Source organism: Watersipora subatra, chromosome 7, assembly GCF_963576615.1.
Source record: "Watersipora subatra chromosome 7, tzWatSuba1.1, whole genome shotgun sequence".
NCBI classification, from domain to species: domain Eukaryota; kingdom Metazoa; phylum Bryozoa; class Gymnolaemata; order Cheilostomatida; family Watersiporidae; genus Watersipora; species Watersipora subatra.
This window is the reverse complement of record NC_088714.1, coordinates 61,708,266-61,728,190: the sequence shown is the minus strand read 5'-3', so window position 1 is coordinate 61,728,190 and position 19,925 is coordinate 61,708,266. Positions and strand designations below refer to the sequence as shown.

General features: G+C 36.3%; 1 protein-coding gene across 6 annotated transcripts in view; it reads left to right on the top strand.

Moving 5' to 3' along the window:
• The first annotated feature begins 6,027 nt into the window (after positions 1-6,027).
• The window catches only part of LOC137399196 (uncharacterized), a 36,547-nt gene continuing 22,649 nt past the window's right edge, over positions 6,028-19,925 (top strand). For 3 of the 6 annotated variants that reach the window (XM_068085196.1, XM_068085192.1, XM_068085191.1), the window contains exons 1-10: positions 6,028-6,158; positions 6,834-6,991; positions 7,802-7,885; positions 9,280-9,337; positions 13,284-13,411; positions 14,061-14,664; positions 15,122-15,231; positions 15,835-17,506; positions 18,598-18,648; positions 19,358-19,420. In XM_068085196.1, coding sequence (XP_067941297.1) covers positions 6,044-6,158; positions 6,834-6,991; positions 7,802-7,885; positions 9,280-9,337; positions 13,284-13,411; positions 14,061-14,664; positions 15,122-15,231; positions 15,835-17,506; positions 18,598-18,648; positions 19,358-19,420 — 3,043 coding nt within the window. In that variant the 5' untranslated portion in view covers positions 6,028-6,043. The remainder of the gene's footprint in view (positions 6,159-6,833; positions 6,992-7,801; positions 7,886-9,279; positions 9,338-13,283; positions 13,412-14,060; positions 14,665-15,121; positions 15,232-15,834; positions 17,507-18,597; positions 18,649-19,357; positions 19,421-19,925) is intronic. The other 3 variants (XM_068085193.1, XM_068085194.1, XM_068085195.1) reach the window with 3 other exon arrangements.

Below are 19,925 nucleotides of genomic sequence, written 5' to 3'. Positions count from 1 at the left end.
ATGGAAGAGAGATTCATGGAATGACTGCAGTGCACCAACTTTAATTAATAGCTAATCCTTTCAACTATATATGATATACCAACGCTGCGTAGGTGGTTCAGTTTCTAAAGGTATTTCTGAAGAAGGCAACTCTTGTATGTTTTCATTTGTTTAAAGGTTGACTTGCAACAAAATTCACATTACAGTTATTTGATATCAAAAGATTCACCATATCTTATTCTGTTGTAGGTGCAAAATATGTTGGAATATGATTACAAACTCTTGAAAGCTAAAAAACGAACAATTAATCGCAGCCACAAAGACTGCCGCAGTTTGGATTCTCTTTCCAAAATGGCTCAAATGTGACAAAGTTGTGGGAGATGGTTTCTGTTTACACTTTCATGCAACCTTATTCGTCGAAATATCTTCACAAATATACTTCACGCATTCGATAAAACCATGTCTATTGTTCTTACGCGTCTGTTTTATCGTCATTGTAATGCTGTCACTTCTAGCAGTGATATCTTATAACTTAACATAAAAATTCATTTAATTTTTTAACCTTACCTCAAAGGAGTACATATCATTGTCTGATAATCAAGACGAGCCTGTTGGCCACCTGTGATAATCGAAAAGTGCTGCAAAATTTATTTGAGAAGAATTCGGTCACATGATCAGATTACGACTTGACGATTAGATCAAGCCGAAACAAAACTGTAAAGTAGTGAGCATTTATATTTGATACGGGGTCTTCAGTAAAACCCGAAGTGTTAGTCATAAACTGGTGCTACGATAAGTTTTATATTGAGCTTTTTATTGGCCTTTCAATTCAAGTGAGAACATCACATGACAAGACAATAACCAAACTGTAATGACTACGTCAGAGAAATAAACAGATTCCAATCTACGGCGGCTTTTCGTTTTTGAGCTTTCAAGAGCTTGTAATCACATTTCCACATATTTGGCACCTACAACACAACAGAGTAAGACATGGTGAATCTTTTGATACCAAACAACTGTAATGTAAATTTTGTTGTGAGTCAACCTTTAAGAAGATTTTCTTGAATGATAATTTGTTGGCATATTATTGCATGAAATTTGATATTAACGTAATTGTATAGGTCGTACTAATGTTTCTCAATTACTAGTAACATTTGACCTAAACTCAGGAAACCATTAATATGGTACAAAAGTCTACCATGATATGATGTCAATATTACTACTCCACAACGCGGACCACATAGTTCATGAGGCAAAGACATAGCCTCAGAGCAGTATATTAGACCAAGCATTGATAGTTGATATACGTAGGCACTTACTTTACAATCTAAAGCATTGCTCACAGCCTTGTATCTGCCGTAATCACTTCCTGGCTTATTAGTCCATCAAATAAGAGCAGCTGCATGTCTTCTTCTGTTTTCGACTTTTTCCATTTTAAAAGTCACCACTTCGAAAGGTACATCCTGGTAAAGAATACATTGTGAGTTTGCTTATGAGATTTGGCACAGGAGCAATTGCGACTGAATGCCATTCCTAACACCAACAATTTTCCTAACATCATAAATCACCACCGGACCACGGCTATGCGCAGCTGAATGTAAATTTGTAAAAATAATTCCAGTCATTCATAATGGCAAATCAAATTTAGAAGTTTACCAAGATTATTTTATGTACTGCTAGTGCATTAGGTCTGTGACCTAACAACTTAATACCCTGAGATTGATTGCCTTTTTTAGAGCACACAGTGCAAACATTATAAAATATAATGGTATAAATACTACAATAACTGATGCTACTAGCTAAGCAAATATAGCTTCAAAATAAAATATTTTTATGTATCATTTATGCTGGATTGTGACACATTAATACTTTCCTGCATCATAATAGTGCAGTATGCAATGATTTTGCAGTGCAGTACAACTTTCTAATGCATAGTAGACATTTAGTAGATCCCAATTACAAATTACTAAATTACACAATGTGATCTTCTGCGCATTTATTTGCATGACACATTGCCTGAAACTCAGCAATTCATGTGTATTTCGAATGCGCAATCTTCAAACTTTGAAAATAGGTGTGTGTTGCAACCGGGCATTAGAGGGAAGTTGATGCTGCGGATCAACTGACACTGCTGACTTTAGAAACTGCTCTGTACAAAATGGTCAGATGCTATGTTTAGCAAGCTCATGAACTTGCAATCTAATTCATTTCCCATTTCGGAATAGGGAGTCAGGTATTATCACCATTCAAATCAATGACATCAGGTCTTTGTATTTTTATTCTCATTGAAGTCACATATTAAAACCATAATAGATTTCCAAGTTGTGGCCATAAGAAAAAACCATAACTACGCATTGATAAGTATTCACTGATGCCTACATTTGAAATGCATTACAGTTGCAGTAAATGTTTAATTGTATATCTAAGTAGTTGCATTAGCAGTGCCGTGGTAAAAATGTGAGTCATGGAGTATAATTGCATTACACAGTTTTACTACTGCGCCGTATACCGTATACACACAGTAAAAAGATTTTCTAATGCGCAGTAACCGGTATTTGTGCAGGGGCAGTATTGTGATGGAGGATAGCAGCCGGACCCAGGGCCGAGGCAGACCGATACAGCCAGCTGGCTATGCCGAGGCAAGGATGGCCCGACCTAACCGTGCTGAGAGAGACTTAAGCCAGCCTCATCAGAACAAGGCCAATGGAGATCATATCGGAACATGATCTGATCGAGCCGGCCAAAAGCGAGACAAACTTGGCTGGTGAAAGACAAGCTGGTCGGTCATCTAACCGGCACCAAATGCCCTGACCTGCTAATAAGCCGGCAGCGAATAGATCATTCTGATACCGAGCCGCCTATTCCGAAGAAGGAGCTGAGCCTACCAGCTAAAAAACTAGATAAGGAGCCAAGAGCTAAGAAAAGGCAGAGCACAGAAAGGTCTTGCCATTGCAGTTCCTGTAAGCACATATTAGCTTTATTTATATATTTAATGGAAATATTTAAAGCCTTATACTCTAAAGTGGTTTGGTTCTTTGTGTAGTGGTAAAGGGTCATGACAGATCCTTTACTGTATGACCTATGGCACAATATGCCGTGCTGCATACGGTGGGATTGTTGCTAGTGTGCATTTCGCAGTGCTAAATGCAGTAACAACTTTCACATAATACTGTAGATATATACACAGCCCAGTTTTCTACAAACTTATCACAAAATAAAGTAATGAGTTGATTTGGTTGCAACAACAACGCAATAGCAAGATGTGAATGCTACTCAAACTTGAGCATGAGTCGGCAAAAAAATTGATCAACATTAGCATGTTGTATATGATTGAAAAGAAAATTTACTATGATTCTAAATATAATGTTAATGAAAAGACAATGCAACGACCCAAGTTTCATTGAATGGAATGGTGATAAAGCTGGACTCTCTATTCAGAAATGATATCAGAGTTAGAGCACAAGTTAACGAGCTTGCTAAAAATAGCATCTAATAATTTTACACAATGCAAATGTTTGTAAATTCAGCAGTGTCAGTTGATCCAGTCTCAACTTCCCAGTTTCAAAGTTTGAATATTGCATATCCGAAATATGCAGGAACTGCTGAGATTTAGGCAATGTGTCACGCAAGTAAATGCACAGTAGATCATAGTTGGTAATTTGCAAGACGAGTGCAGTTGCAGTAGATGTCTGCTGTGCGTTAAAAAGGTGTAATGCACTGCGAAATTACCTGATTTGAGAATTTGGAGTATGCTAACTGTGAACGACAAAGCAGTGCAGTTCTAAAGCATCACAACCCTGATAGAATTTCATTTCAACTATATACCACATGCTAATTGTGGGATAAATTGGTTTGCGCGCTCATGCTCAATTTTGAGAAGGATTCACATCTTGCAATGGTGTTGTGGTTGTGCCAAAGTCAACTCAATACCTGATTCTGTGATGAGTTTGCAGGAAAATGTCCTGTACATATATGTGCAGTCTAATGCAAAAGTTCCTACTGCATCTAACATGTGAAATACGCACTAGCAGCACTCCAACTGCATCCAGCACTACACAGTGTGCAGAAGGCAATACCGCATTGCACCAGTACTGCTTAGTGCATATTGGAAAATAGTTTTACTGCATGTATACTGCGTAATGCACAGTAGCATTAGCATGCGATACAATTATACTGCATAGCTGTGAAATGTTTAGTAGTGTTACTAGTTACTACACTACTAATACAACTACATAAATATCCAGGAAAAAGTTTATCGCAACTGTGATGCAGCTTACATTTAGGCATCAGTGAGTACTTATCAATGTATAGGCTATGATTTTTTGTTTAACTTCGATGTCAAAGTAGCAACAAAAAATCTCATGAGTTAATTCCTGCATGCAATCTTTTGGATGGCATAGACACCTACCCACAATTGTCTATGGTACTAAACTGTAGGTAGAGAAATGAGGTCATAACTTAAATTAGCATATTATGAGCAGTAAAGCAAACGAGATAGATCAATGTGCGTAACCTTATGACCCTAGTTTAATGAACCCTGGGAAAAAGTACAAGAATATTTTGCAATCCGTCACTAAAACATAAGCTTACACAACTGAGACCATTCCAACCATTTTTCACTGTATTAAATCTAATATTAAAATATTAAATTAAATAAATAAATTAAATCAATAAATTATTAAAGTATGTTAAGAAGATATACATTCCGGAGCAACGGGGAGTAAACTCAAACTTGGTGAAACCGTGATATCTTATTTAAAACAAGTTCCTCACTAACTCTTTACTCAGTTGGTTTTTCGTTCCGGATCCCTAGAGGTGATAATCTAAGTTCACTAGAGCCTAAATAGGTATGGCTGCATGATGATACCTTGCGAGGTTCATAATCCCTGAATAAGCACAAAGTTAAACGAAAACAAATTGATGACATCATGCTGTATGATATTGCCACGATGAAGGCTATATGTATACATTAAGAAGAGAAGTATTTTATTGACCCTTCGTCAGCCTGAGACACTGTGAATGACACATTGTTCGCCTACTCACAAATTCGCACTTAATTCACAGTGCTATGTTGATACACTATGAGAGACACATTTATTTATATTCCAAAAAACTTGTCACGGTGGATAGCTGCTGTTACATGAAAAATATTAAACAGCAACACAAATACCACAATATGATACAACCATCAATATACTGTAAGGATATAAATTAAATCAAGAAAATTCTACCAAACAAAATTATGTTGCTTTTGATTTTATAGTTCTATGCAAAAATTACCACTCCAGACCGAGCCCCTCACGTAATAACTAATAAAACTTTTGAACTGGCAAAGTCGCACTTTTTGTCAAGCATAATAAGACTCATATACAGTAATCAACTGATTAGTTTAATCCAGTGAATATGTGTATGATCCACATTATTTGTCTGTGACTTCAATGAGATTTGTGTTCTCCTGAACATGGAGATACATAGCTCTCAATTTGGTAATTGTCTTATGTTTTTATGCATTGATATCAGCTAAACAATTCATGTACACATTTGAATACCACCCTTATACGTCAATATTATGAATTTTGAATCAGCAGTAAGTGCGTTTATCCCTACCGTTCATATGGTGCAATGCACTGTGGGTATTCCTACATCTTTGTTTATATGTTTTTAACTTTCATGAGAGTCGTTCAGCAGACCTTAGCCAACTCCTGCATCTTGTTGGTAGAAAAATCACTGTGTACTTTCCACGGTGTCTAAAGTCATGAGAGTAGCGCCGACTGCATGCTTCAGTTCTACTCACTCCGCAAACCCTTGGTACGTGCTAGTTGACAGTCTGACACGAGCTGCTAAAACGTTCCGAGAGCTTAAGCTATAAATTCCAGCGTTGCTATTAGCTAGCCAGTGAGCAAAAGCACCAGCCGAGCGAGTGATTGCGCGTGAAACATAAAATGGGAAAAATGAAATGAATAAAAATGAATCGCCAATACGCACAGCTCGACCAATAGTACGGAAGCGAGCATGCCAATGACGTGTCCGCCGCTTAGGAAATTTGTTTGTTGGACGCAAAAGCATGTCGCACTCGGTGTTAGCCGCTTGCATTTTGATATGTTATGTATTTTTTGGAATCACAGCCCAAAGAATTCCGGATTCTTCGTTTGTATCATGCGCTAACGAAGATTGTTCAGGTACCTGAATTTTGAGCTGTTTGCTTGGTTCTACAGTATTTGAATTGAAAAAAATATAACGCAATTGTTTTACTGTAAAGCCAAACCAAAATATGGAGTCTTGCGTATACACTGCAATCGTGTGGAATTTCGTTTACCTTCAGAGGCAGCATAGTCTGGCACTGCTGTCGTAATTAATAATAGTACGATCACTTAGCCAAAATTCTGCCTATCTTTATTAATGCTTATTATTGCTGATGCTAATTAAAACTACGCAATAATCAAGATTTTAATTTGTTTTAATTAAATGTTTAATTCAATGATTATTGAAGGGCTAATATGCTAAACTAGTTTTTACGGAGGTGATTTAGAAAAAATACGTTTGCCTTATTTATAACTGTACAGGAAAAATACAGTTGTGTTCATCTATTAGGTCAGTGGTGCTATGCTTTGTAAATGAGGAACCACTAAATGCTGAATATATTTATAAAATAAGATTTTCAACATCAATCAAATGTGCATCGTTGGTAAAACACTGTTACTTACGTTTGAGCATTCATGAACTGGTGGATATGTTGAGTTAATCAGCGCTATTTCCCCATTTTGCTGGTTTCTGTTTGACACAAAACTCTGTATATATTGTGGTTCTAACTGTTTAAAAATGGATACCTTATATGAGTGTTTTTCTTGTTTTAGAACCACTTAGTGAAGTGGAAGCTACAGCTAACTATATACCAAATAAAAAAAACAAAGATCATTTAGAGTTCTATAGAGGAGAGAAAATACGTGTTTATGAGCGCTTTATTACCCCACCTTGGAACAAGTTCTGGGTTGGTGAGGTCGTCGGTATAGAAGTAAGTATTACTAATGAATGCTCTGAATATTGAATTGAACGAATAAGAATAGAATGAATAAGAGTCGTACGCTTTTTTAGGTGAGTATGCAAGAGCGAAATTTGTATTTTATCAAGTCATAATTGTTAGAAAGGGTGTTGGTGTGTGCAATTTTTGTTGAGCCATCACAGAATTTGTTTAGGTAGTGCCCAATACTTCATAATATAGTTATATACTGATTTTTATACCGGAGCATGTCAAATGTCCTTTGATTATTTGCTGCAATGAGTGGTCTAGAAGACCTGACCTACAAACAACAGGTAGTGGTTCAATTTCCAAACAAGGTCACCGGCGTTTGCAGGAATGATAGGCTTATCCAACCTTTAATTGCTTTCTGCAACTGGGAATGTCTCCAGTCATCAAGGTTCCATTGTTGCTGGACTCAGACATGCCCAGCCAAGATCATAAAGCATTGTTTGCGCAACAATGGCTGTTGAAAACACACAAGGTCTCTGCTTGCAGTAGGCCAAGCAAATATTGTACTTGATCTTCAAGGGTTTGCTCAAGCATACCTTGAATGCAAATACATATTAAACTAGGATAAAGGTCGGTAGGCCTACTTTGAGTAAACTCATTTTTAAACCAGGTTTTTACAGCGACTCCTAAATCTAGTCTGAAAATAACAACCATATATGATAATATCCTCTTCTTATGGTCCTTTCAGGAATTAATTTGCTTACGCAGTATTTTTATCTGAGGATTTGATACACTGTGAATACAAATCTTGCCTTCATCATCTATTTGAAAATCATTTTCATGCTTTTGTTTTAGCCTGTGGTCAGAGCGATGTTTCCAAAAAATTATGTAAAAGAACTGAAAGTCTATGTTGACCAGGAGGCCACTGTCAGGAAGAAGGTTTGTATCTTTTGTTGTATGATCTCACCTAATGATCTCCAATTCATAAAAATAAAGTAAAAATCAGTAATTGTCATATTCGGTTCATCGTAGAAAGTTGTGAAAAAAACACTGTGACCAAGTTTAAATCTTGGTAATGTATAATTTAGATTGGCTCAGCAAAATGAAAGCACAGTTGTGATTGGATAATACATTATTAGCAAATGCATTTTTAATTTTTTTGTTTTGTGCTACTTTATGCACAAATTAATAAACAAACAAAAAAATTCTTATTGCAGTTAATGTCTATTGGTGATTTGAATCGGATAATTTATTATTAATGTGATTTTTACCTAAACTTTCCATCACAAACCTTTTTCATTTCATTTGTTTGCTGTGAACGTTTTTCAGCATGAGTTCATGGGAAGAATTGTGTTGCAACATTAAGTTGTGTTTTCGGTAATGCCACTCAACTAGTCATGTGACCACTCTTTAACCAGTCATGTGACCTCTCTTCAACGGGTTATGAGACCAGCCTTTAATGGAAGTGTGCTGCAACAATTGTACAAATCCTTAGTAGTAATAACTCATTCAGACTAATACAAAAATTAGATTTGTCTTTCTTGCTCTGTTTATTAAGCCGTAATACTTACATTAGCTGCCAGCAGTGCACTCTTACTGCTGCCTATGCAATTGTTTGTAAGTGCGCATTAGTTTAAGTTTCTGAAGCGATCCTACTACATTTTGTACTCATAACTTTGCTATCTTGCACAAAATAGGCATCTATTTTATTCCAAAATGCTATTTTGGTGTTTGTTACAACTCTGTAAGGAGCTTTTGCTGCCTCAAGCAAGTTTATGCATGTCAGTCTGTGATCTACAACCTATAAGGCTGCCTTCTGGTTGGTTGCATTCAAGCAAAAATTTGGATTAGCTCTGCTGAGCTCTGTAGGCATTTATATGAACTGAGATTTGACACAGGTTTGGTAATTTTTCAGTTCTTATAGTGGATGTAACAGTGGAGCACTTCGCAGCTTTTTAATGGTTATATTTTGTAACTTGTTTAGCATGATTGTCCTATTTATCCCTACTTTCACTTATAGTTCTTTCTCTTATAACTTATTACCAACAGAAGCAAATACTCATCACTAGTGGCTGGATCGAGCCAGCATATGCTATTTACACACATCTCTGGTAACACTTGACCTTTAAAAACATGATGTAGATTTAGAGTTACATATTCATTTATGTTTGTAAAAGAACAACTCATGCAATATTGATTGATTTTACTGCCTTTAAACCCATTTGTGGTTTGTCTTGAGTAATATGGTAGGTGCACATGCATATATGGAGCTGTATTTATACGCATGTTTGTTGAGTAAAAGAATCTTAACTTTTTAATCTTTTTTTTCACAGAAATCTGCTGATGAAAAGCCTAAAGAAGAAAATGATAATGTGAAGACGTCTGCGGGAGGTACTAAAATCTTTGTCATGTTTTCAGCAAATAATGTAACTATCGGGGTTTCCAGTCACTTATAATGAGTTTCGTTTTATGTTTGATTGAGTGTGTCTGTTAACACTACCAACTAATCCAGTAGCAATTGATGGCTGCAATGAACCGCTTTATGACCAAACACTATCTTGCTATCAGCTTATACATTTGTTGTCAATAAACGGTCTGGTTCCTTTACTCATTCGCTGCAGAACTTTTGCTTGTACTAACGGAATTAATTCATACCAAAAGCTTTTGCTGACATGCCCTCAGTACTTTTGACCCACAGCTATAGTTTCTATGATGGAGCTTTAATCCACAGTTTTATGGAATCAAAGGGAGATCCTGCTATATAATGAATGCATTTGACAAACAAAAGTCGAGTTTAATATGTTTACTGGAATTGGCTACAAAATAAAAATGAATCGTTTCTGCAGTTTGTTCGAAACGCACACCAAATATAGAGCAAATATAAAATATATTTATCAGAAAAATCTGAGGGAATTGCTGAAGAACTTCACTAGCAGGAATGCGATTGGGCTGCTGTTTAAAATTTTATTTTAGTATCCTAGACCAAAAATTAAAAAAATAGAATTTGTGATATTATGATGCGGAATTCTGAGTAAAAAACTATCTGGATCGTTTATTTTGGCAAAGCGATAACCTAATATCTTAGAATTATTGTTGCAAATTTTGGGGTGGTTCTGTTAACTCTAGAATCCGTGATCAGTGCTTTTGTATAGGTACTAAGGCGAGTCATTATAAAAATTTTCTGTAGCAAAAAGCTCTATTTGCTTATTGGTATTTCTTCTATGTCTTTAGATTTATTTTCTCCTTAATGTTGGGTTTATGTTTATTACTCAGCATGCCTATGGAGTTCTATGGAAAGTCCGTTAACACACTGAATAGGCCGTCATACAGTCTAAAGGTCTTTATGGTCTAGAATTATGTAAGACCTTTGGATGATTGAGGAAAACCTTGCTTACTTTTGTACCATTTCCCTCCTTAACTAATTCTTAGATTCTGTAACATAATAATACCCTAATTAGTGAGAGTATTAAGATACTACTGAATGCCCGGCGTTGCCCGGGTAATAAAAAGGTTTTTAGACAGAACATTCATTATAATTTAACACATGCAACATTTGCCATTCTAGCTTTTAAAATTCGTATCATGAGAAAGCATTTTGTGCTGCTCACATAAGTTTAACAAAAAATAAAACAACTCTGAAAGTATTTGAATGTGAAATAGTTGGCAAGTAATGACTAGATAGTCTGTTTTGCTACAATGATTACAATGAAAAATGATTTGGCACTGGTACAATTATTATGTACTGAAAAAAAAATGCTTGCAAAATATTACAATAGTTGCATGGAAATGTGTATATAAAAAGGTTACTGTTGTAACCGAGGCTATCCATTCAACCTTTACATATGATGATACTGGTGCCTCTTGATATTGCTACAAACGTACAAAAGAGATATCGGACTGTTTTTGTTGGATGCTTTTCTAACCGAACGGAGAGACAATGTAGATGCAATTCCTACTCGGGGTAATACAGCAGTCCATGTGTAAGTTTTAAATTTAATAGTTATCACCAATCGCCACGCAGAAAAACCAGAAATTGGAGCCTGTAATAGGGCATTTGAAACTGAAACGTCACATTTGAAAATTACAAATTAAAAAAAAGGTAATGAATTTTGAAATGGTTTTCTAAATTTTTAAAAAGAAAATGCAAAAAGTAATATTAATTAATAATAAAAATTTCATCACCATTTAGTAATAGAGATATCGAAGTTAAAATAGCTAATAATGATAGAACGGCTTAGGATTGAAGTTGAGTGCGCGTGTTTGCAATCTTGTGGTTGCAAACTTGTAGTTGCAATCTTCACTGAGTTCAAATTCAGTACGTTTTTCATTTTTAAAACTATCGCTATAACTGGACAGATGACAAACATTGAGGTTTATATATATATATATATAGGACTAGTGGATGTCCGGCTTTGCCAGGGTAATAAAAAGTCTATGCTCAGAAAACTTTTTATTTAACACTAGCCGATTGCCCGGCGCTGCACAGGTATTAAAAACAGCTGATAAACTGACAGGTAATGTAGTTGCTTGCCATTAGCCTGGCACATTGCCGATGGCTAAATTGAGTAAGCTAGTATCTGCGTTGCTAAACTTACTAATAAGAACAGTGAGAGCAAGCTTTAGTGATGTTGCGCCGTAACGCAGTTGCTGTGCGTGTTTCAATCTAAATAGCAACTTATATCGCCCAATGAATTCATGCATCTTGCTTAGCCTAATTGGTCAACTAGCTGTCTGGAGAACGAGAGGTTCTGAGATCAAATCTTTTGCAATTTGGATTCTTCATTCCAAGAATTTAATAGCTGAAGCTGGACAGATGGAATCACAGACACTGAGATTTATATATATATATATATATATATATATATAGATACATTTACCATTCTAATTTTTAAACTTCAAATAATGAAAAAAACTGCTTTTGAGTGGTTCAAATAAATTATGAGAAAAACTAAACAATAAGTACATAAGTGTGTGTATAAAAAAGGTTGCCGTTGCAGCAGAAGCTCGTATGGAAAGTTTTGATGGATGATACTGGACCCTATCGATACTGGTACAGACGTAAAAATGAGATCTCAGACTTTCTTTGTTATATACTTTGACTGACTGAATGGAGAGAGAATGTAGAGGCAATTCATACTCCAAAGAATACAATCGCATAGGTGAAAAGTATTCAGCTTTTACAAATTCACCAAAATCGAAAATATGAAAGAAACGGCACATTTGAAATTGGAACAGCACAATTGGAATTTACAAATTGACAAATAGGTGAAAGTAAAAAAGTTAGCTTTAAAAAATATTTAAAAAAGCAAACGCAAAAGGTAATATTAATTATTGCATATGTGGACCCTCGCCATTGGGTTTCAATTCATTCCAGTGTTGGCTCGTAAGGTGAAGAGCTGTATAGAGGTGTGTAGAAACTCCGTCATTATCTAATGCAAACGCCCCTTAGTAAAAATAATCAAATTTTATATTTGTACTGTACATATTAAAAATTAGTAACAAAATGATATGTTAACCTTAGTAATAGCTACTTACAGTAGCTTTAGTGTATTTAGTGATTATGATCTGCAATAAAATGTAACATTACGGTGTGCTATGTGCAGTACGTACCGTAGGGAGTTCTACCTTCAAGGCAGATGGATAACATAAACATTGAATTTAACTTTGAAGAGCTTTGCTTCCTAAACCCATATTCGAAGCTAAGTTTTAGTATGTATTTTTAACTATTTTACTGAACTTCCAACTTTGTCATCGCTAAAATTTTATTACCTATGTGTTTCCAGCTTTGTTTTCACCATATCTAATGATGATAGCGAATAGAAAGCGAACATCGCATCTTTTTCATTCGTTGTGAGAGGGATTTCAGTGACTAGCATATCGACACCTTCTTTATTCCAATGTATTCAGCACATCGACTGCCAAATTTGAATTTCGAGAGGAATTTTTGTTGATATCGAATGGCAAAAAAATTGTCATATGGCAAGGGTGAAAAAACATCGTGATTCTCTGTACAAGGCGAAAAAAATCATTTAACGAGGTCATCGCAACCTGAGGACACACCGTGCAATAAAAAGTGCGCATTTACCTTGTGCAATCCGAAAAGAATATACAGTATATGGTAAGAACAATAGGAATGATCAGAACGGCTTAGCCTTGTGCTTACGCACGCTTGCTAGTAGACTTGCAATTTCAATGTCAGGAGTTCTAAACCAGCTCAAAAAGGATTTTTCGTTGCTGACACTTCATTGCAGACAAACAAACACTGACATTTATATATATAGATTCATCTCCTTGTCATTCTATCAAATCAGTACCTTCTTGACTTCATATATTGCAGATGCGACTAAAAAGGATGATTCATTCAATTTTAACAACAACAACCTGCCTAAGGACTCCTTTAAACCGAATACCGCAGAAACAGCTGACAACAGCTTACAGAAGCCAGACACTCCGTCAGAATCTATGGTGAGTTTGATAAATCCCATTTTAACCGCTGGTTGTAAGCTTCTTAGCTTTCTGTTTTAACTTCAAACTGTTTTAACTTCATCAACTTCATTTTCTCCATCTATTTTATCATCTCAATTTTTCCAGCATGCATACCTTATTTTTACTTTTCTACCATATCTGTCTGTTTTGCTGGTCTTCGGCTTACAATCCACTTCGTTATGTCTCATCTTGTCAACACACTCTCGTTTCTTCACACCTCCCCTTCTGTATAATACGCACTAGAATTAGGACATCAGGATTCAATTCCGTTCCTATGGTGGCTTGCATCTGGTCAGTGTCATAATTACTGTCTCAATTTGTCACAGAGTTTTCTATCTTTTTGGATGTGATAACTCGAACATTTACCTGCAATACCATTGTAGTCAGGCCCACTTGTATTCAACCATAATTGGCTATCGATGCTGTGAAGGTGTCACGGGTAACAGCGAGGGCTGGTTATATTTACACTTTTTGATTAGGTTAAGAAATACAAAAAAGAACTCCATGGGAGAGAACTCTCAAGAGGACTCATTGCAAGTCCAGAGATCACTCAGAAAAGTGTAAACTGCATCATTTATTTTTTTGCTTTAGATATTCAAAACACACTGCTACCTATCATTTGTTACAGCATAATGTGGAAGACCCCAGTGCTAAAATACAGAATAAGGCTGAGGCTTCTCCAGCCCCTGTACAAGAAGAAAAGTCACAAACATTTGAGCAAGAAACTTCTATTTCATCTGAGCAACAAGGTGGTAAACCAGATGAAGGGCAAGTTGAAGCTGTAAAAATAGAAGATGTGACAGAGTCTAAACTTGGGACCGCTCACCAAGGAGAAACAGAGAAAATGGATGATCATAATAAGGGTACAGCAATGGATGATACCCAGCATGCAACAGGAAGCACTGAAAGTGCTAACTTGCATAGCGATAACAGTAACCCTCACAACAGGGATTTGCCCTCAGAAGAAGGTAAAACAGGACTGCAAGATGAGAGCAAGGAAGCTATAGATGAGATATATGAAAGGAAGGACGTTACAGAAGAGCTTAAGGGGACAGAAGCTGAAGGAGTACAAATGGCAAATAAGGAGGAAGAGATGTCCGAAGAAGAGCTTCAATTACTCATTGAAGAACAACGAAAACTGGACTTAGCAAAAGATGCAGCCTCTGGCAGTTTGACAAAGGATGCAGTTGTTGACAGTATTTCAAATGTCATACCCACAGCAGTCGTGTATGGTAAGTTGTGAATTTTAGGTTCTTTCTGTTTGATCATTCGGCAGTATGCATGGCTAGCATCACCATAATTTTAAGTAGCCAGCCAACTTCCAGATTTGTCTTGCAGGTTAAGTCACACATTATTTTGCAGAATGAAGCTGCCTTGTCCTCACCTTTATTCAAGTAAAAGTTGGTTGAAACCTCTATCAGATCAGCAATAAACAGTCATTGTTTGTGCAGATGACTAACAAACAATGACTAATCATTGTTTGTTAGTCATTGTTTGTAACAGTGGAGTGGTTGTTACACCGACTCTTAGTGTCAAAAAAAGGAATGTGCTTATATTTATTTCATTAAATTACCTTTTTGATGCTGGTCAAAGTTGTGGTCCTTACAATGGAAGTTTGCTAACTTCAATCCCAGTAATTTTACTTTACATTTGCTCTGACTATTAACTTAATTTATTCATTCCGTTTAGATGGATCTGGAAAAAATGTCATGAAAGATGTCGGTATTTCTCCAACACCACTACAGGCTGAGGTACGTGATGACGGGATTGCAGTTGATCCAACTCCGGTCCTGTCTCGTGTGAGTGCAAGTTCTATTAATACCGATTTACTCCCTAGTGTACTATTTAGGCTATACTAACCTGTTTGCATGTGTCGCGGTACTTAGTGGTCCTAATAATTCAAAAAATGGCTGATTGATTTACATATAAGAAAAGTTATGTATGACTTTTTTTACTCGTTGTTAAGCAGTCATTTTGAACAGTTGCTAAGTTACAGGTGATAACCCAACTTAATAAATATCAATGCATGCATATAAAAAAGTGACTACAAATGTGTCATTAGGGATATTACGTGGTACTAGTTTTACCTTTCTGATTCTTGGAATCTAAAATTATAGATTGTTTTGGTTGGTTCTAATGAATGTAGGAATTGGTAGCCTAGTCTGCTGATCCGTCACAGCCCAACTCTTTTTACATTGTTAAGCTTTATAACTAATTCTATTATATTTGTTTTTTTTGTCATTCCTCAAGTTCATAGTAAAATATACATTCATGAGGTTACAGATAAACACATAAGATGCATTGCGCTTTTTATGCAAAGAAGTAATTAGGCAGAAGGTATGAGTTATTATGAGTGTGAGTAAGGTATGAGGTATGATGCCCTTATTTGGTTATTTGTACAGGCTGAACACAATCCCTCAGAAAAAGACCAAATTCCTTCAACCATTTCTGGAGAAAGCACAACAGAGCCAAAAGTTAAACAGGAAGAAATTAGCGAATTACCCCATGAGAAAACTGTGCCAGAAATGGTTCAGGACCCAGTTGCGGTAGAAAAACATGAGGAACCAGTTGCACAAAACAGCTCTGAGAAACAAGAGGATGACAAGAAGCCTGAGGAACAATTTGCGGAGAACAAAAGTCAGGAACCAGTTGCCAACGGGAATCTGGAGCACACAGTTGTGCAACAACAAACTGAGGAACATGTTACCAAAAACAAACATGAGGAGACAGTTTTACGGAAAGAAACCGAGGAAGTGTTTGCACAACAAGCACTCAAGGAGACAAACGCAAAAGAAAATCGAGATGAAACAAACGCACAAGGAAGTCTTGCAGAAATTGTTACTGAACAAAAGTCTGAAGAACCAGTTGCACAGGAGAATCCTGAAGAGCAAACTGGTAGGCCACTAGCTAAAGACAACATTAAAGAGGTTGCACAACAAAACACTGAGGGGCAGTTAGCCAAAGAAATACCTGAAGATATTGTTATGCATGGAAAACCCATTGATCAAGCTTCGGAAAAAAGTCCAGAGAAACAAAGTGCTGATAAAAAACTTGAAGTACAAAATGATGAAGAAAAGCTTATTGAAAAAGCTGCTTCAGAGCATCCTGAGGAAAATGTTACCGAAGAAATAACAGACAGAAAAGAGTTTGATTCAGCAGATTTTGAGGCACAAAATGCGCAAGATAACCATGATGAAGTCATCGCACATAAAAAACCTGAAGATACAGTTATAGCAGAAAATCCAGAAGTGATTGCTCAGGAAAAACATGTGGAAATAGATGCGCAACAGAACATCGATAAAACGTCAAATGAAAGCGTTAGCGAAAAAAAGCCTGATCAACACCTTGCCGAGGAAATGTCTAAAAAAGCTGTGGAAGAAAAACCTGGGGAAGTGAATTCTAAAGACAAATATGAAAAAGAAGCACTTTTTCAACCAAACTTAGCTGAATCTCAGCGAAAATTTGATGATGAAAAAAGTCTTGAGAACCCTGAAGAAAAACCTGGGCAGCAAGAAAACCATGAGCAAAGTGTACAAGAAAAATACGAGGAAACTGTGCAAGAAAAACACAAGGAAACTGTGCAAGAGAAGCACAAGGGAAATTTTCAAGAAAAGCACGAGGAAACTGAGCAAGGAAAACACGAGGAAAGTGTACAAGAAAAACCCGAGGAAACTGTGCAAGAGAAGCACGAGGGAAGTGTACAAGAAAAACCCGAGGAATTTGTGCAACAAAACCACGAAGAAGCTGTGCAAGAAAAACATGAGGAAAGTGCTGTCTCAGAAAAGTTGGCAGATGCGGTCCTGGATAAACCTGACGAGCAAACAACTCCAGAAAATTTTGAAGAGCTGCAAGACAAAGCTGAATCAGAGAAATCTGTTGTGCTTGAGAAGTCTGAAAGAACATCGAGCAAGGCTACGGAGAGTATTCATGGACAAACTGAAGTTCTGAATACCCCTGACGAATCGATTGCCAGAGTTGATGATGGAAAAGTTTACGAAAAACAAGTCGAGGAAACAGTAGTTGCAACAGAGCAGCCGCTGAATGAAACCCAACATGAGGCATCAGATGTACAAGGTAGGACATTCTCCATTGTTCAGTTTGTCTAACATCTTTGTCTGAGAAGCTCTGTTTTGTGTTATTGTTTTCACTCGAGGCAAGAGATTTGACTGTTGCTGATGTGAGATATGCACTAATCATAAGCTATATGCGCATGGTTTCGCTTCATTATATATTTTTTCAGGGCTAAATGGAAATTTTTATGAAATAAATTAATGTTGGGACCAAGCTTTACAATCATTAAAGAGTAACCTGCAGTACCTACCATTTTTTAAAGTCTTGCAGATGACTGTTGCATTCCTGTTGTAAGTTCATCCGCGTACAATCGTACCTCGACATATGATTGCCCCAACTTATAAGAAGTTTGAAATATGAGCAAAGTTTTAAGCAAAGTTCTTTGCCTTGAGATCTGAGACAAACTTGAGATATGAGCCGGCTCTTGATGCAGCCGTTCTATTAGGTGATTGAGTACGAAAACAGCATCACTCGGTCTTTCTTATTTGATCAGTTTGAAAAAGTTTTCGAAGGGGAAAGTGAGGCAAAAAGAGCAGAACCAGAAGATAATAAAAATGAAAACCAAGATAGCATTTGAATTAAGTTTAGTGTAAGATTAAAACTTAGCTTTAAGCGTTTGTTTAGTCAGTTAAATTCATTAACTTCAATTTAAATTTAATGTTGCGTTACGCAGCGTCACAAACGTCTAGTGTACTGAACATTTTGCTGTCAAGTGTTACTCACATCGCCGTGAGTCGATGTCTGTATCAAACATATGAACTCCATACAGTACATAATAATGTTACATTTTAGTGCGGATCGTAACCACTAGATAGGTATTTGTTACTTTGTGAGCGTAGGTGATGAATTAGAACAGCGAAGAACACGTTTTTCCTTTGTAATATCCTGTTTTAGATGTTTTTTCAAAGGTGGGAACAGATCAATTTGTATTTAGTAATTTTCTATAAGTAATATTGTTTTGAGATACGAGAGAATTGGCATATGAGCCGTGTCCCAGGATGCATTGAGCTCGTATGTCGAGGTACGTTTGTACTATGTAACAAGGTTCCATGTACATCATCCTGCAATCATACATGTTGGCTTATTGTCTGCAGATGAAGGATTCTTTGGTTCACTAGCTAACAGAATGTCAGGCTGGTTTGCAGGTATACCTCCTTCGAAATGCATGCTGGCATAGGCTCAACATTCTCTGGAAAATACCCAGACTGACATATCACTTTTTGTTCTTTACAAATGTGGCGGGTGTTGAGCCTTTCGCCCCTAACATAAGCCTACCGCCATGCTTTCCTCCTCAAGAGTTGTCTTTGCTTGCACACTGCTAATGCTGTGTTGTGATTCCTCTCGCTTTTTAATGCGTTGTTTAATGAAAAATCTGCATACACTAAACAATTTCTTCAGGATTCTTTGCTAACTTCAATCAACATCCAAATATGTCTATTTATTATACGTTGATTGTATGAGTGTGTCAGAGATTTTCAAATATCTAACTATCTTCGAACAGATGTCATTTTGAAGTGTACTGATGACTGCTGAATTAAATTGATGTCGTGTCCAGATATCTCGATTACCCCACCTTGGATCACAGTTTGAGTATCTCGGGATTTTGATGATACTGTGCTTTGTTCAATCGCAAATTGATTTGACTATGCGGTGTAAGGGCGCTGTGATTGCATGCGGGTTTATACAGGCTGTGGTGGTATTTGGGTTAAGAATGTTCTCTATAGAGTATCGATCATTAGACTGAGAGACCATTAACCTATTTTACTTTCTATATTAATGGATGAACATCGCTATAGCAAACCTCTGCTGCATATTAGCAATGGTAATCTTTACGTATATTATTTTTCCATGCAGGAGCTGATGCGGCGTCCACAGATGCACCAGAAACTGAGAGTGAAAAATTATCTGATGCTGATGGTAAGACAGTCGATATGCAGCTGTCTGAATAAAAATTGTGATGACTTTTTACAGATGGTCCCAATTAAATCCATGCAGGCATATGTTTCATGTTACAGTCAAACATTTACACTGTACATATGAAATTAATCTATTCTGATTTTACTTCATATGTCAAGATCGTTGTATGATAAATCGAAGAGCACCATAAAAATACATTGCAATTTGTTTAACTTGTTCTATAATCCAAAAAACCTGATGATAAACCTTCCTGCTCACTGTGTATAGTAATACAACAAACTCATCTAAAATACTTGAAAACCAAGTATGGAAACTATAGTTATATGCAAGAAATTAAATAAATTAATAAGTAAAAAATGTTTTTATTGCCTCTTCACCTTTATGGTTAGACAGGTAAATTGGAGTAGAGCTTTGACAATACAAACTTTGGATTGCAAGACTTTTATAATTGACGTAACTTATATATTTTAGTTTCTATATTTAGTTTTTTTCAATTTATGTTTAA